A 15,243-nucleotide genomic window follows, 5' to 3' on the forward strand; every position below is an offset into this window, starting at 1 on the left:
GGATAATTATTGACTACATTCAAAGTTTCTTGTCTAGCGTTTTGCTTTTTGAAGATTTATTTTGATCATTTCAAAAAATAGCAATAATATGTGAGTTGGCATTAGTGTCGTTATCTATGCTAGATTTTAGATACCGTTTCCAACTTTTAGATTGATTTTTTTTTTATAAACACAGAGGCAAAAAAATAAAAATAAAATTAAGTTAAAAAAAAACAATAAAAAAGTAAATGATCGGTGACAGTAGCAGCAATAATAGGTGTATTAATAGTCGTAGCACCTGCTGCTTACATGCAGTTCGGATTGTGGTTCACCTTGGTCGCTCCAGGTGACCTGCAAGTAGCAGTGGCGTCACATGCATACGTACGTACACAGACACTACGTATTACCTGGTCCTTATATCTCATGCACACTTCGCTTCCGTTTTGCTTGTTCTTGACCACGAACCAAAGACAGCCACTGGCCACTTGTCGTTTCCATCTGTAATGATTGAAGTAATGCACGAAACTTTATTAACACTCATGTGAGTTTACATTTTGAAAAATTGTTTAGTTAGATATATATATATATAATATATATATATATATATATATATATATATATAAATATATATATATATGTAAATTCATATTAGTGTATTTGTATATGTTTTAATATATACTATCATATCTTAGTCTAATCTATCTATATATCTTATCTCTATATATATATATATATATATATAATATAATATATATTGATATAAGCATCTGTATGTATGTATGCATACGTACATACATATTACTAAACATTGTACACTATAGCTGTTAAATGATTTCATGTTGGTTTCAAAATAATTTCTAAATATCGTTATTATACAGAGAGTTGGCATCATTTTTTTGATTTTATCTGTACACTTTTTCAGTATACTCTGCCTTGTGTAATTCCGCCGGCTTGGCAGTAGAATTTATTGATATTAACATGCAATTTAATTTTAGAATGACTGTGTACCTGCGTGAATATCTATGAAGTATCGGTTATATATTTCCTGTGGTTTTGTATCAAATTTGAATAAATATAAATGAATTATTGCTCATAACTTCCTTTCCTGTTAAAGATGATGTGCCGTAAAACGTTATGAGAGTTCCCAGTGTACCCTCTTCATTTTGTATACATCTCGAAAAGAAAATTCTCTCCACTTATGTTAAGTCGATGTCGTATGCGGTTATTTTGAAGGTATCACCACACACACACACACACACACACACACACACACACACACACACACACACACACAATAATATATTATATATATATACACACACACACACACACACACATATATATCAATATATATATATAGTATATATATATATATATATATATATATATATATATATTATATATATTTGGATTTCCCATATTTTTCTCTACATATTTTAACTATAGGTGATTAATACATTTAGATATTATATCTATACATTATACATTAGAAACATGTTTTAACAATAGTAAGAATGATACCTGGTGCAGTTGGTGATGTGTGTGTCTGTATATACGTATCTCCGTCTTACTTTCGTTAGTAGAAGCGACTCTTTCTTTGTTGTGGCGAAAATTACGCTGACTTGTACCATTTGTGCCGGGGACTTTAATAGCCATTGTAGATCTCGGTAATATTGTTCTTTCAGACGTGAAGCCATCTTATAGACACTGGTTATATACCGTTTAAAGTATTCCCTGCTCTCTTCAACTAGAAACTCTCGGGGGCTAAGCAGTTTCTTCCTTGTTAGCATTCTGAACGAATGAGTGCAAGGTGTTTTCTGTATGCTTATATATATGTATATGTGTGTGTGTGTGTGTGTGTGTGTGTGTGTGTGTGTGTGTGTGTGTGTGTGTTGTTTGAGTATGTGTATATATATATAAGTAATGTGTATATATATTTATTTTATTTATTTAATTTATATATAAGGTCACTTGTTACATGTCCTATCAAAAATGGTGACAATATTCTAAGAATTTAGCATATTAACTGCACTAACATCAAGTCCATTATATTTTCATTAGTAAGTCTTTGTGTTGGCTTGTGGTATAGAAAAACCAAAAGTATATGGAGTCTCTTTGTTTGAAAGGTATGATATCTTTACTTCTTTACTTATTAGATAGTTGATAAGCATCAAGTCCATAGTGCTGAGACGTAAAAAATTGAATAAATTTTTTTTTATTGTTCAAAGGAACTGGAATAGTGCTGAGTGTTTTCAATATCATTTGCCTAGAGCCTGACTGAAAAATCATAAATAATAATAATAATAATAATAATAATAATAATAATAATAATAATAATAATAATAATAATAATTAATAAATAAAATAATAATAATAATAATAATTACCATAGTCCTCTGGGACTATGGTATCAGAACGGATAGGGTGATACGTGCAAACAGACCAGACGTTGACGTTGATTGACAAAGTCAAGAAGAAAGTATCACTCATTGATGTCGCAATACCATGGGACACCAGAGTTGAAGAGAAAGAGAGGGAAAAAATGGATAAGTATCAAGATCTGAAAATAGAAATAAGAAGGATATGGGATATGCCAGTGGAAATCGTACCCATAATCATAGAGCACTAGCACGATCCCAAGATCCCTGAAAAAGGAATCTAGAAAAAACATAGAGGCTGGAAGTAGCTCCAGGACTCATGCAGAAGAGTGTGATCCTAGAAACGGCACACATAGTAAGAAAAGTGATGACTCCTAAGGAGGCCAGGATGCAAACCCGGAACCCCACACTATAAATACCACCCAGTCGAATTGGAGGACTGTGATAGAGCAAAAAAAAAAATATATATATAATAATGATTATTATTATTATTAATTATTATTATTATTATTATTATTATTATTATTATTATTATTATTATTATTATTGGAGTGCCAACTTATCTCTTAATTTTGCCACTGAGTAGCAAATATACCTCAGTCGATTTAAATCGTCCAGCTATGAAATTACGACTTCTAAGTGTCAAATTACTGCTTCGTGAAACAATAACTCTCTTATCTTGATAATAATTCCTCTCTCGGCTGCGACCTGTATCCTGGGTTCCCCCTATCCCCTCCAGTAGCCACCCTCCCCCATTACCCCCCACACAAGCGGACTCCTAAGTTTTGAAAGACCTTGATTTATAAGTATCCTTCTTCACCTCCATCCTCCCTTCCTCCATCTTTACTGCCCAAATCTTTAAGGATCACTCTCTTTCCAATTTCCTTTTTCCATCCTTAACCCGCTTTCTTCTATTTCCCGCTACTCTGCCGCCTAGACCTAGTTATCATATGTTACCATCGGTATTGTATACTCTCACGTATGATTGTATGTTGGTTTATGATACTCTTGCTGATGTTGAAGTGACTACAAAATACATAACTTCCGCCTGTTGTTGGCATAATTTGTATTTCACTGTAGATCTGAATTAAAGTGTATCGGTGTATCTTTGAAACAGTGTGCTAAGGAGGGAGTCATAATATCTGCATTATACCCTGAGTGAAACTTTTTCCCGATTTGAAATATGTGCTTATATTTGAGGCAAGGAACACCTGGTTACCGGGAGAACTTTTTACCATCTCGAAGCTAATGTTTCGTGGTACGAAAGATATTCTCTCTCTCTCTCTCTCTCTCTCTCTCTCTCTCTCTCTCTCTCTCTCTCTCTCTCTCTCTCTCTCCTTGAGTGTGTGTACGAATATGTGTATGTTAAACCAAAGGAATTTCTGACTCTTCAAGTTTTTGGTTTTCGAGAAGAGACTCATCAGGATGAAGTCTCGAAGGAGAATTGGGGGTCGAGTCACGTCTTTCTGGACTCGTCCAATTTCTTTTCCTCGAAGTCGAGTTGGTAGTCCGTTAATTGATGAAACACCTCCCCCCAAAAGATTTTTGTAATTACAGCACTGGATCTCGCCAGTCCTTGATTTATTTCGAATATAATAGTTTTCTCTCGCTACGATAAAGTAGCTTTCACATGAGCTTTCGCCGGTTGGAGGAAGGCGGGGTGGGGGCGGGTTATCTTTTTCATGTGAGCCGGGATGTTTATTTCTTGGTTTTAAGCCTCTCTCTCGTTCTCCAACCGTTTCCTTTGCTGTCTTGATCGAATGTTTTTAGCTATGGAGACGAGTTATCAATTCTTCTGGAAATCGAACAGCAGTCAGGAATTCCTTTCTTTCAATATTTATATAAATTACGTACTAACACACACACATCTGTAAATCTCAGAATTTTAAATTTTGTTTATTTACTGTGAATATTTAATCATTCCATGTCTATGTTATTCTCGTCCAGGACTTTATCTGTATTGACAGTTTTAGAACATCAGTTTTTTTTAATACATTTATACTTCAGTATTTATTTCCGTTTCTCCTAATCTGGGAGTTTAGAAAACAAAATGGAAGAGATTTTACATAGGCATCATCACAAGATGCTCAGATTCATAGATGGAGTAACTCATAGAAATTTTTTCTGAGAGAGATGTTTCCTGATATGGATAAGAGCCCGAGTCCTCTAAAGCTGAGATGATCCGGGCATGTGATGAGAAGAGAAGAGTAGCTGTTGCTCAGAAAAATTATAAATAAATCTGCAAAAAATTGCTTACGATACGTGGGCAGTTAGTCTGTCAGCTATTTGCAGTGAGTGGATGTAAACAAAATCATTACACCGGCCTGGTGGCCTGTCGCGGTAGTGCATAGAAACCAGTAGGTGTGAGGTAGAAAGAAAATCATTGGGCGAACCTCGGAGAAAAGCTTCAGATGAAGACCTGGACTGTATGAGAATTCAGGCAAAAGAGAGAGGGGAGATAACACATTACGCTGATAAAAAAAACTTGGATATGGTTAAACATCATTTGAAAATGTTTTTGATGGCTTGCGGGTTTCCCAGAGCTGAGTAGGAATGGAAGAAAATGAAATACAAATATATCAAGCGGATGTTTGCATTTATTGCTGTAATTAACAAAATTACACACACACAAATTGAAGAAAAAATACCACACTGGAACGGGAGCGTTGCGTTCCGAAACTGTGTGGATTTCTTTAATTTTGTTCTCCAGTTGGTTTGTGAGTGTGTGTGTGTGAGTTGCATTTTCAATGTTCGTTACTGATCAATTATCATCATTTACAGCTGTGTCCTCAGGTCTGTTCAGATTAGCATTCTTGAGTATTCGGCCACTGCTGAATAATTGAGAAAGAAGAGTAGATTACCGTAATCATCTTTAACGTTTCTATTTCCGTGGTGATGTGCATGTTTTCAGGCTCTGAAGTACGACCCTTAATTGATCACCTCTTCCCTGTTTCAGTATACTTCCTTCATTCCACCCGTTATTCACAAATTGTTTTAACGCTTCACGGAAGGGTCGATTTGTGTGTGGCTAAAGCGTCCTGTCTCAAATGGAAAAGCAGACGAATTTTACCTGTGTAAATTAGTATTGGTATATAAAAACCTGACGCAACAGTTCGTTAAGAGACCGTACTGTCTTTTAACCGACATGTTTCATTTTAATTCAAATTAAGTTCATAGCCAAATGTAAAACTAGTTTTGTCTGTTCTTTTCTTGATTGAGCTTGAGTAACACAACCAACGTAACCTACTTATGTGAAATGATTTCGAAGACCTGCTGAGATTTTCTTTTTCCTGTTCATTTTTTTTACTTTGCGACCACTAGGCCCTCCTCCCCTTTTCTTGCTACTCCGCAAGCTCTTCCCCGTCTGTTGCTGCTGCTACTGCTACTGCTGTTGTTGCTGTTGCTGCACATCTAGTTATTGTTTGTAAGTTTAATGGACGTGGAATCCAATACTGCCTCCCCTAAGGGACGCGTCGAAGAGTTATTTTGGAAGTGGAAGTTTGGATGCTCTATATTGTTGTTGCTCTTGTTGTTGTTGTTGTTGGTGTTCCTGCTGCTGCTGCTGCTGCTGCTGCTGCTACTGCCGGTGCTCGTGTTGTTGCTCGGATGATGAACGATGTATTTCACGGAAACATTAAAGATACACTTTGTATTTTTGCTGGAAGTATTGTTTTGTCTCGTTCATGGTAAAGATGCAATGAGTCGACTGCCGAGAGAAGAGAAAGGATGTGTTAAGTTATTGCCGGACAAGGATGCTTTGTTGCCGTTTGGGGTTTATTTATATCTATATTTTTTTATTATTTTCCTTATTATTTAATTGATGTCCTTTGTGATTATATATATTATATATATATATATATATATATATATATATATATATATATATATAATATATAACATACTGAGATCTTAAAGTGCAAATGCATAGTGACTGTCTAGTTTTCGTTCAGAAAACTTTTGCCTATATAGGAACTTTGTGACGGAGTAAATATGTATCCTTCACTAGATCCGTATTTTTTATTCCTATTCTTTGATGCGTGAATCGACTATAAGAGAAATTTGTCAATCACATTTGGAAGGAAATGAAAAAGGGACTTGCCCGACAAAAACATCAATTTGTATTGAAAATGAAGTGAATGGACTGAGGACTTTATAAATGGGCTATGAATAAGCTAAGGAGAAATGTATAAATTTGGAAACTAATGGAAACTAATATACAGTCAAGAGGAAGCGATGATGGATAGAAAATAGACTATTGAACACCAAGCGAAGTAAGAAGAGCCCTCAAAGGGCAGTCAGTTGGTTAATTAAGATATAAAGTTAGGGGAGAAACTTTCGGTAATGAAGAGGAAAAAGAGCAAACGTGTGCAAAACATGCGACCTTTACGAGATACAGAAACTGTCTTCTGAGAAAAAAAGAAAAAGAAAAAAACAGATACAACAAATGTGTTAATGGAAAATGATCTAACAAAATATTTGGACTCATCATTCTGTTTTGTTTTTGTGTACTTTTGTTTAAAAACACAAGTAATTATATAAACTGCCTTGTATAGCATTTCTTTGGTTAATTAAAGAGAGAGAGGGTAAAGAAACAAAGCGCCAAAATATATAACACTATTGGTGAAATATTTGAGAAGAAATTGACAAATATACTCGCCTGAAAGTAAAGGCACAACAAGCGAACGGAGACTATATAAAAAAAGAAATGGTTGATGAAGTGGTTTAATCAATATATACTAAATAAATGCCTCACGGTACTCAGAGAGAACTGTTGAATGAAGGAAATATGTGGAAGGCATTTTAGTAATAAGAGCGAGTGCTGGTAAATTTCATTACAAATATTGTGTGCTTTGGTAGGGAGCAGACCAAAGGAAGAGACTCGCTAAGTATTTGTCCTATTATAAGTCTAAATAAAAAGACGAAAACGGATAAAAAGAAATGGTGACTATGAAGCCACATGGAAAGTGCGATTGTAAGGTTAAGTGTAACGTTAGAGAGAGAAAGTGTGTGTATGTGTGTGTGTGTGTTGGGGAGGAGGGGTCTATGACAAACTTCAAGATACGATGCCAATGTTTGTTGCAACTTTGCAACGTTCTTTGCATATTTTCTTCTTTTCCTTTTAAACGAAAGAGGTAGTTCTCCAGACATAAAGTGAACGCAGGTAACAGCGGCACCCAATTTCTTTCCTTGCCGAGAGTGGGTATCGGGAATAGAATGTTTTCTCTTCCGTCTGCAATGTATGATCGTCAATTTGGTGCGTCTGCGCCCTTATGAACACTATATTAAAGTCGGTATATGTGTATGTAAGCATATACAGCAGGGCGCGCACATACTATACATACATGAACACACTTCCTGTGCGTCTGTGTATAACTACACTTCGTGGCTGTGTATTTACTTATCAACCTTTCAAGGGTAGTACAGAAAACGCATGTCTCACTACCGCACAAATTATAAATTGAATTGCATTATAGCCATCTGGCGCTATAAATCTTGGAGTTCAGTAATATTTAGTGTGAAAGTGCTTTCATTCGGCGTGTCAAAAGAGTTTTTTTTTTTTATCGTGTTCATAAATATGTCCACGAAGACGTATTGTGTTTGCGTGACTGTTGACCAGACCCTGGGCAAATGGATTAATTGGTTCCTCTGAAATGTGATAGCGCTGTTCTTTCGGTTCTCTGGTTTCGTCTCTGGAGAGAGTTTGTTGCGAGAATACATTTTCCGGTCACCCGTCGGGCTATTAATTTCGTACGGGGAGAAAAAAGTAGCGTTATGAGCTATAAATGTATAAATTAAAGCGTGAAATATAGCGACTTGTAGCTATTTATACGCGGGTGTTTTTCTTTTCTTAGACAGGAAATTAACCCTGGTTTGGTATCAGCAATAAAGCGAGAATTATGTCTTCTGTGTCAGCCCGAGTGAAAAATAAAGGTAATTTCATATTTGCATTTTTGTTGCGGCCGGGGAGTTGTAGATGCCTCGAGAAAATTAGGTAGTGTAGGAAAAATCCAATCTTGGTATTTAAGCGAGTATAAAATTATCGTTTGAATACTAAATTTGGAAACATATTCACCGGCGTATAGCAGGCAACTTTTTCCAGTAAATTAGGAAAAATTTTTCAGCACAACAAATCTTTGTTCAAACAGTTCAGAATGTGTCAGGATTTGCATTTTCGAAAAGGAAAGTGTTAGTGAATTGCATGGTATTAAATCGATCAGTCTGTTAAACAAAGTTTTTGAGATCAAATATTAATCATTAGTGGATAGATTTTGAGATCATTTGGTAGTAAATGAATTAGCTAGTTAGAAATTGTTGAGGGCAAGCGACATGAGGTATTATAGATAAATGTGTCGTGAAACGCAGTCTCTTTGTGATCATCTTTTGGTTTTAGATCAAACAAGCAGGTAAACAGATGTTCCGAGGAGATATATATATATATATATATATATATATATATATATATATATATATATATATATATATATATATATATATATGTACATATATATATATATATAACACACATATATATAATATATATATATATATATATATATATATATATATATATATATATATATATATATATATATATATATATAATAGAAAACAATGACCATTTTCAGCGTGATGAGACGAAGACAGGACGGTCAGGTTTGATTTGCATGGAAGAAACAAACAGAAATTGTCGTCGAAGAGGTGAAAAGGCGTTTTGCTGTGGCGGCGGTGGTCTGGTTCAGGGAGCAGCCGATAAATCTGCGGTAATGCCTCTGCTTTAGACATTCACCACGATTTGTTTTTCAAAACCCTCTTGGCTCAGCTATAACTTTAATGCCATTACCAGCCTGTAAATACACGATGCTATGTTGGGGGATTGGGCTAAGGCTACACTTCTCGTTCCTTTTCTTCCGTTTTTTCTTTTTCTAAGTCTTTCCTTTTAACGCTACAAAAGGGGGTTAGGGGGCGTCAGGATTGGAAGAGGAGGAGGAGGAGGAGGAAGAATAGGAGACTGCTTTCCTCTTCTCCTCTTTTCTCTTTTACCCTCTGCAGGACCCATCCATCCTTAGAAATTCATGGGACAACCCCCCTCCCTCCTTGAAGAACCCAGCTTCTAATGATTTTAATGGAGGAAGAGAAAGGGGGGGGGGGGCAGCGGAGGCTAGAATGGAGAACAGTTTTATTTCAATAATTGCTTGCTTATTCACTGGATATTTATTTTGCTGTTTGATTTTATTGGTTAATTGATCGGCAGATTTTAATGATATTGTCGAATGTTCCCTGTTTATCTTTGGGTTACTTTTTAGAGATACTGAATTTGATTAATTACCCTTAAGGAAAAAGAAGTTATTTCGAGGGTTTATGTAGGTAAATTAAATTTATTTATCAGTTTCTATATTTTTTATTTGTGATTCTGATTTAGAATCGTTTAAATAGGAGACAGGGACATGGAAGCTTTGAGTCATTCAGTGCTTTAAGAAAAAGAGAGTTTAAAGTATAATAATTGTCAGGCTTCCATCTGAAAAAGGCCCTACAAATAACCCTTCCTGTTCCTGTTGAAGGCTTGTGGGCTCAGTCATGTGACGACGGGTTAGGTATTGGAGGGTCCTTTCCTTTTTTCCCCCTTCCCTGTGCCGTGTGTACATTCGTTTCGTCCACTAGACTGGAAACTGACTAATGGTTTCCCTTGAAGACGGATTGATTTGTTTAAATGCATTTGCATCGAAAAATACCATGTCGGTGCTGACTCGGGGTAGCGGCTTTGATTTAATCGATTTGATTTCTCGCGTTTGATATGAGGGTTTGGTTGGTTTTTCATGTCGGAAGTTTTGTTAGCGAGCCACACAATTTTCAAGAATTTTGTAAATGATTTGCATGTTGTGCCTGTATCTACATGACAGGCTTTAAGCCTCAGTAAAGTTTTCATTCATGATATGTTATCACATAATTCCTCATCGCCATAAATGAAGTTGATATACCTTGAAGTTGACAATCATGAGATGTAATTCATGATACCACGACCGGATGACCCGAGATGATTATTGTAGTCGCAAGGTGAAAAGGTCACTGCATGTGTTATGCTTCCTAAAGGGAAGCAAGCCTTTACCTGTCATGATCGCCTCTGAAGATCGTGACGTCCTGTCGGTGCGCGGCCTTCTGCAGAAGTTCTCGGATGTGCGGGATTTTTCTTGGAATGTCAAGGAATAAGGTAAAAGGTGAACGTAAACGCTTTGTAAGTTTTTATTCGCGTATTGGCGAAAAATATGAAATGTTAGCGCCTTTTTCAAAATTGTCGATGAAGGAAAATGTTAAACGTGAACAACTTTAAGGTTTTAACTCGGCTATGAAATGTTAGCGCCTTTTTCAAAATTGTCGACGAAGGAAAATGTTAAACGTGAACAACTTTAAGGTTTAACTCGGCAATCGGAGAAATAGGATTAATATTTTAAGTCTTCATGCTTTCAATCCGATAACCTGACCACCTTTAAGTTTTCCAAATCATAAGAAGAAACATTTTTAATTCGCGTGAACAAACGAATAATGACTTTAAAGTTCAATTTAGTTACCAAGAAAGGTTTTACATGCAAGTCCCTCCAAGTTTCTAAGTCAGTAGCTAGATATAAAACTCATGGGGTTTTAAAGCCAATATCTGAATCAAAATTTATAATGTAATATCGCCCTCAGCTTTATGTTCACCACTGAAACCCTTAGGAGGAGTGGAAGTATATAAGGCCTTAGGTAAATAATTTTTTTTTTTTTTACTGAACTAGTTGAATAGTAAGCCTTCGCAAGAACACCAAAGTAAAGGGAAGTCTTCTGGATGAAGATAATGCTTGTGGCTTTACACAGTCGTGATATCTCCGGTTTAATGAACTCGACTACGGTTGTTAGATTTAACAGCGACATTAGTGGTTGCGGTGTCTTATCATGAAAACTATTTTCGAAGTATGAACTATTTTTGGTACCGGAATATATGATGGTAAATTGAAGAGAGAGAGAGAGAGAGAGAGAGAGAGAGAGAGAGAGAGAGAGAGAGAGAGAGAGAGAGAGAGAGAGAGTAATTAAGGCTAAGAATACTCTGTTGATTCGGTTCTTTATTTTTAACTTACCTTAATGTAATTTTTTGTGCGTTATTAGTTTTCCTTTTATATTAACTGAAGCACCCAGCAGTACAATTGTATCTTTATGAAAATGGCTGAATTAAAGAGAAAACAGAAAGAATGAATCCACTTGTTGATGATAAATTCTTCAATAAGATTTAAATCTGCCGCTTCGTAATGAATTATGGGCACATTTGTCATTTGAAATTTTAAAATGAAGTTGAAATATGAATTATGGTCTTATCGGAATCGTCGCGTTCTGAGCCATTGAGGTAACGGTGAGACGGAGAGGGAGAATTTTGTCCGGGATCCTTCATTCCTCTTTTGTCTTCTTTGCTGGTGGTTGGTCTTCATTTTCTTTTATTAGTTGTTGTTACTGGTTCTTACATATTATTCGTAGGAGTCGTATTTTTTTTTTCTTCTATTTCTTTCGAATTTTTTTAACGTCATTACCGTTATATATTTCATGGTATGTGTTGTTCATCATGGGAAAAGAACACGAAAGTCTCTCTCTCTCTCTCTCTCTCTCTCTCTCTCTCTCTCTCTCTCTCTCTCTCTCTCTCTCTCTCTCTCTCCTCTAATGATCACGCGTCATACGTGTCACATCGTTTTGTCAGTAGAGAGTATCGTGGCTATCTATTATTGAAATACCAGAAACAATATTTTTTTATTAAATGTGGTAGATTTTCCACGTTTTATTTTTAATAAAATTACTTCAACATTTAATCACCAAATTCTGGTGAGATTCAGATATCAAAGGTCACCATTTTTGTCTGTCTTCAAGAATATGGTATTTTTATTAGTACTTTCGTCTATGTATTTCCTGACACCTTTCTCCCATTTCATTTTTGAACGTTAAAGAGCTAGAAGCGAGAGAGAGAGAGAGAGAGAGAGAGAGAGAGAGAGAGAGAGAGAGAGAGAGAGAGAGAGAGAGAGAGAGTTGAGAAATGAAACGAGAACGCCAACCTTACTCGTCTCCCGTGTATAAAGTGGATTGAAAGCCAAATGTAACGCCGGGCCATGTTGTGTCAACTTGTGCCATATCCAGTCTGAAGCCGTGCCAATATACTAACTGGTCCATTATCCTGTTTGTAGTTTGTTGTTGTATTCTGCCTCGGCTGGGTGTTGTTAAATGCCATAATGCAGAGTCAGAGAGCGACGACCTGAGAGAAATGGTGGCGTGTTCACCTAATATTGGGAGAACTGTTTGTTGCCGTTTCTGCGCTGCCTGGGCTGTTTAGGTGATGGTGGGGGAATGGGTGTCGAATTGCATTTCATTGCTGAATTCTCTTTATATATACTTAGTTTTAGCGTTATTATTATTATTATTATTATTATTATTATTATTATTATTATTATTATTATTATTATATATGGGCCGGGTATGCTGAGCCGTTACCCTTGTCTTTTAAAACTGATTTTAATTACAGGAATATTTTATGATTTCCTAGTAAATGTTTCAAATTCTTTAGAACATGGATTAAGTTTCATTGCAGATATTTTAGAACGGTATTGTATTTGTGATGCAAACGTTTTTCAACAAGATTTCAGATCAGACAGAACTAGATTTATAATCTGATGAATTTTGAGGACAGGAGTTTAGTTACTTTATAAATATATGAAAACCGGAAATTTAGTTTCTCACATACTTTGAGAGCAAGAATTAAGTTTTCTAGCACATATCATAATTTGAAGTATTATCGTTTGTGAACCGGATTTCAAGCGTGATACAATTGTGTTGTGAAAAGCTGTTAAAAGTAGCACAGATGCTGAAGAACAGGATTTGCTGGGTATGGTGTACAGCTACATGACATCACAGTTTCAGCTGCGACGCAGATGTTGAGCTGTAAGGATTGGCCTATGATACAGATGTACAATAACAGGATTCGAAGTTAGACGCCTGTAAGTGCAAGCTATTCCGCAGGTATTTAACGGGCTATGCAAATCTACTTTAATTTATCGATAATAGAGGCCATCGTACATCTAAAATTTCTTCTTATGTTTGTGAACAATTAATCTCAAATGCGTTTATGTTCTTGATTCCTGGTAGGTTAGGTTTCAAGGCATTTTTACTGTGTTTTTTTTTTATTGACGTATGAAATTGTGTAGACTCTCTCAAAACACAATTTGTGGGATTATGAGTATACTCTCTCCAAATGTGTGTGTACGTGTATGTGTGTACCCCAGAATATGGGTTGTAGAATGGTGTTATTCTACCCGATTTCTTTGCACCCGTGGTGTAAGAATAGCAAGTATGGTAACGTTTCAGCATGAAATGTACAGAACCAGCAACGATAATCATGGAGTAATTGTGATGTTTTCGTTAAGACTCCGCTGTACGGTTTTTTTGAGTGGGGAGTGGAGAGACTTTGGGTGCATAATTAAAGGTTATTAATTGGATTCGTGTTAATTAACTGTGTAATGCCATTCTTTAAGCTAGTGTCTTCTATATCTTCAGAGACAAATAATTCTATCGAATCTCATGTTGAATGTTGTTGGAGATCTGGAGTTTATTTAATTTTTGTATTTGTGTTATTTTAGGCTGTATTTTTTGGCATTTCAATTTTTTTATCATCATCATCATCATTATTCGAAGTTCTTTAGAAAATACTGTAACATAGGCACTTATGGCGTAGAACTTAGTTTTGGCGTTTCATGTAGTATATGATAATGACCATTGTCTTTGTTTTTCAACTTTTCCAATTTCCCTAGTACTTAATCACCAAGTGTGATTAAATGTCCGTATACTGTATACTGCAATGTTTTGTTAAACCCTTGAATTTTTTTTTCCGGTTCTTCCTTATTATTATTGTTGTCGCGGCTGTTTCATTAATCAGTATAAAATCTGATTTTACGATCTAGCTAAATATTTCTGTTCTAATTTTTACCATCCTGTGACAATATAATTTTTAGGGAATTTCAGTAGTTCCATATTAATATTTTAATTTTTTCTTTTGCAGGTAAATGAGCAATGAGGTGTTCTTTTCTCAAACGGGAAGTGTTATGTTCAAGGTAGGTAAGTATTCAAGTAACAAGAAGTGAAGAGACTGTCAAGGGTGACAAAGTAATGATGTTTTTCATACTCATTATTTTTCAAACATAGCTGGCGTCTCTTCTACACCCATTAGTAGTGGGTGACACCTTCCCAAAATTTTTTTTATCCGAAAATAGATAAACAAGTAAAAAATAAAAGTATAAATCAACAGTTAGTCAGTGTGCGTGCATTTCACCCATGGCTGTGATAATCAGGTTAAATGTGTCATATCAATGATAATCAGGTTAAATGTCTCATATCACAATGGTAATTGGGTTAAATGCCTCATATCACAATGATAATAGGATTAAATTTCTCATATCACGATGATAATCAGGTTAAATGTCTCATATCACAATGATGATCTGGTTAAATGTCTCATATCACAGTGATAATCTGGCCAAATGTCTCATCTCACAATGATAATCAGCTTAAAAGTCTCATATCACAATAATAATAGGATTAAATGTCTCATATCACATGATAATCAAGTTGAATGTCTCATATCACAATAATAATCAGGTTAAATTTCTCATATCTCAGTGATAATCAGGTTGAATGTCTCATATCAGGATGATAATCTGGCCAAATGTCTCATATCACAATGATAATCAGGTCAAATGTCTCTTATCACAATGATTAACAGGTTAAGTGTCTCATATCACAATGATAATCAGGTTGAATGTCTCATATCACGATGATAATCAGGTTAAAAGTCTCATATCACAGTGATAATCGGATTAGATGTATCTTA

At 35.4% G+C, this 15,243-nt stretch overlaps 1 protein-coding gene across 1 annotated transcript in view; it reads left to right on the top strand.

The window, feature by feature from the left end:
* LOC135223591 (Krueppel-like factor 6) overlaps positions 1 to 14,448 on the top strand; it is a 324,163-nt gene extending 309,715 nt beyond the window's left edge. The window contains exon 4 of the mRNA XM_064262137.1: positions 14,416 to 14,448. Coding sequence (XP_064118207.1) covers positions 14,416 to 14,423 — 8 coding nt within the window. The 3' untranslated portion in view covers positions 14,424 to 14,448. The remainder of the gene's footprint in view (positions 1 to 14,415) is intronic.
* The last annotated feature ends 795 nt before the right edge of the window (positions 14,449 to 15,243 follow it).

The sequence above is a fragment of the Macrobrachium nipponense genome, chromosome 10 (genome assembly GCF_015104395.2).
Source record: "Macrobrachium nipponense isolate FS-2020 chromosome 10, ASM1510439v2, whole genome shotgun sequence".
Lineage (NCBI taxonomy): Eukaryota > Metazoa > Arthropoda > Malacostraca > Decapoda > Palaemonidae > Macrobrachium > Macrobrachium nipponense.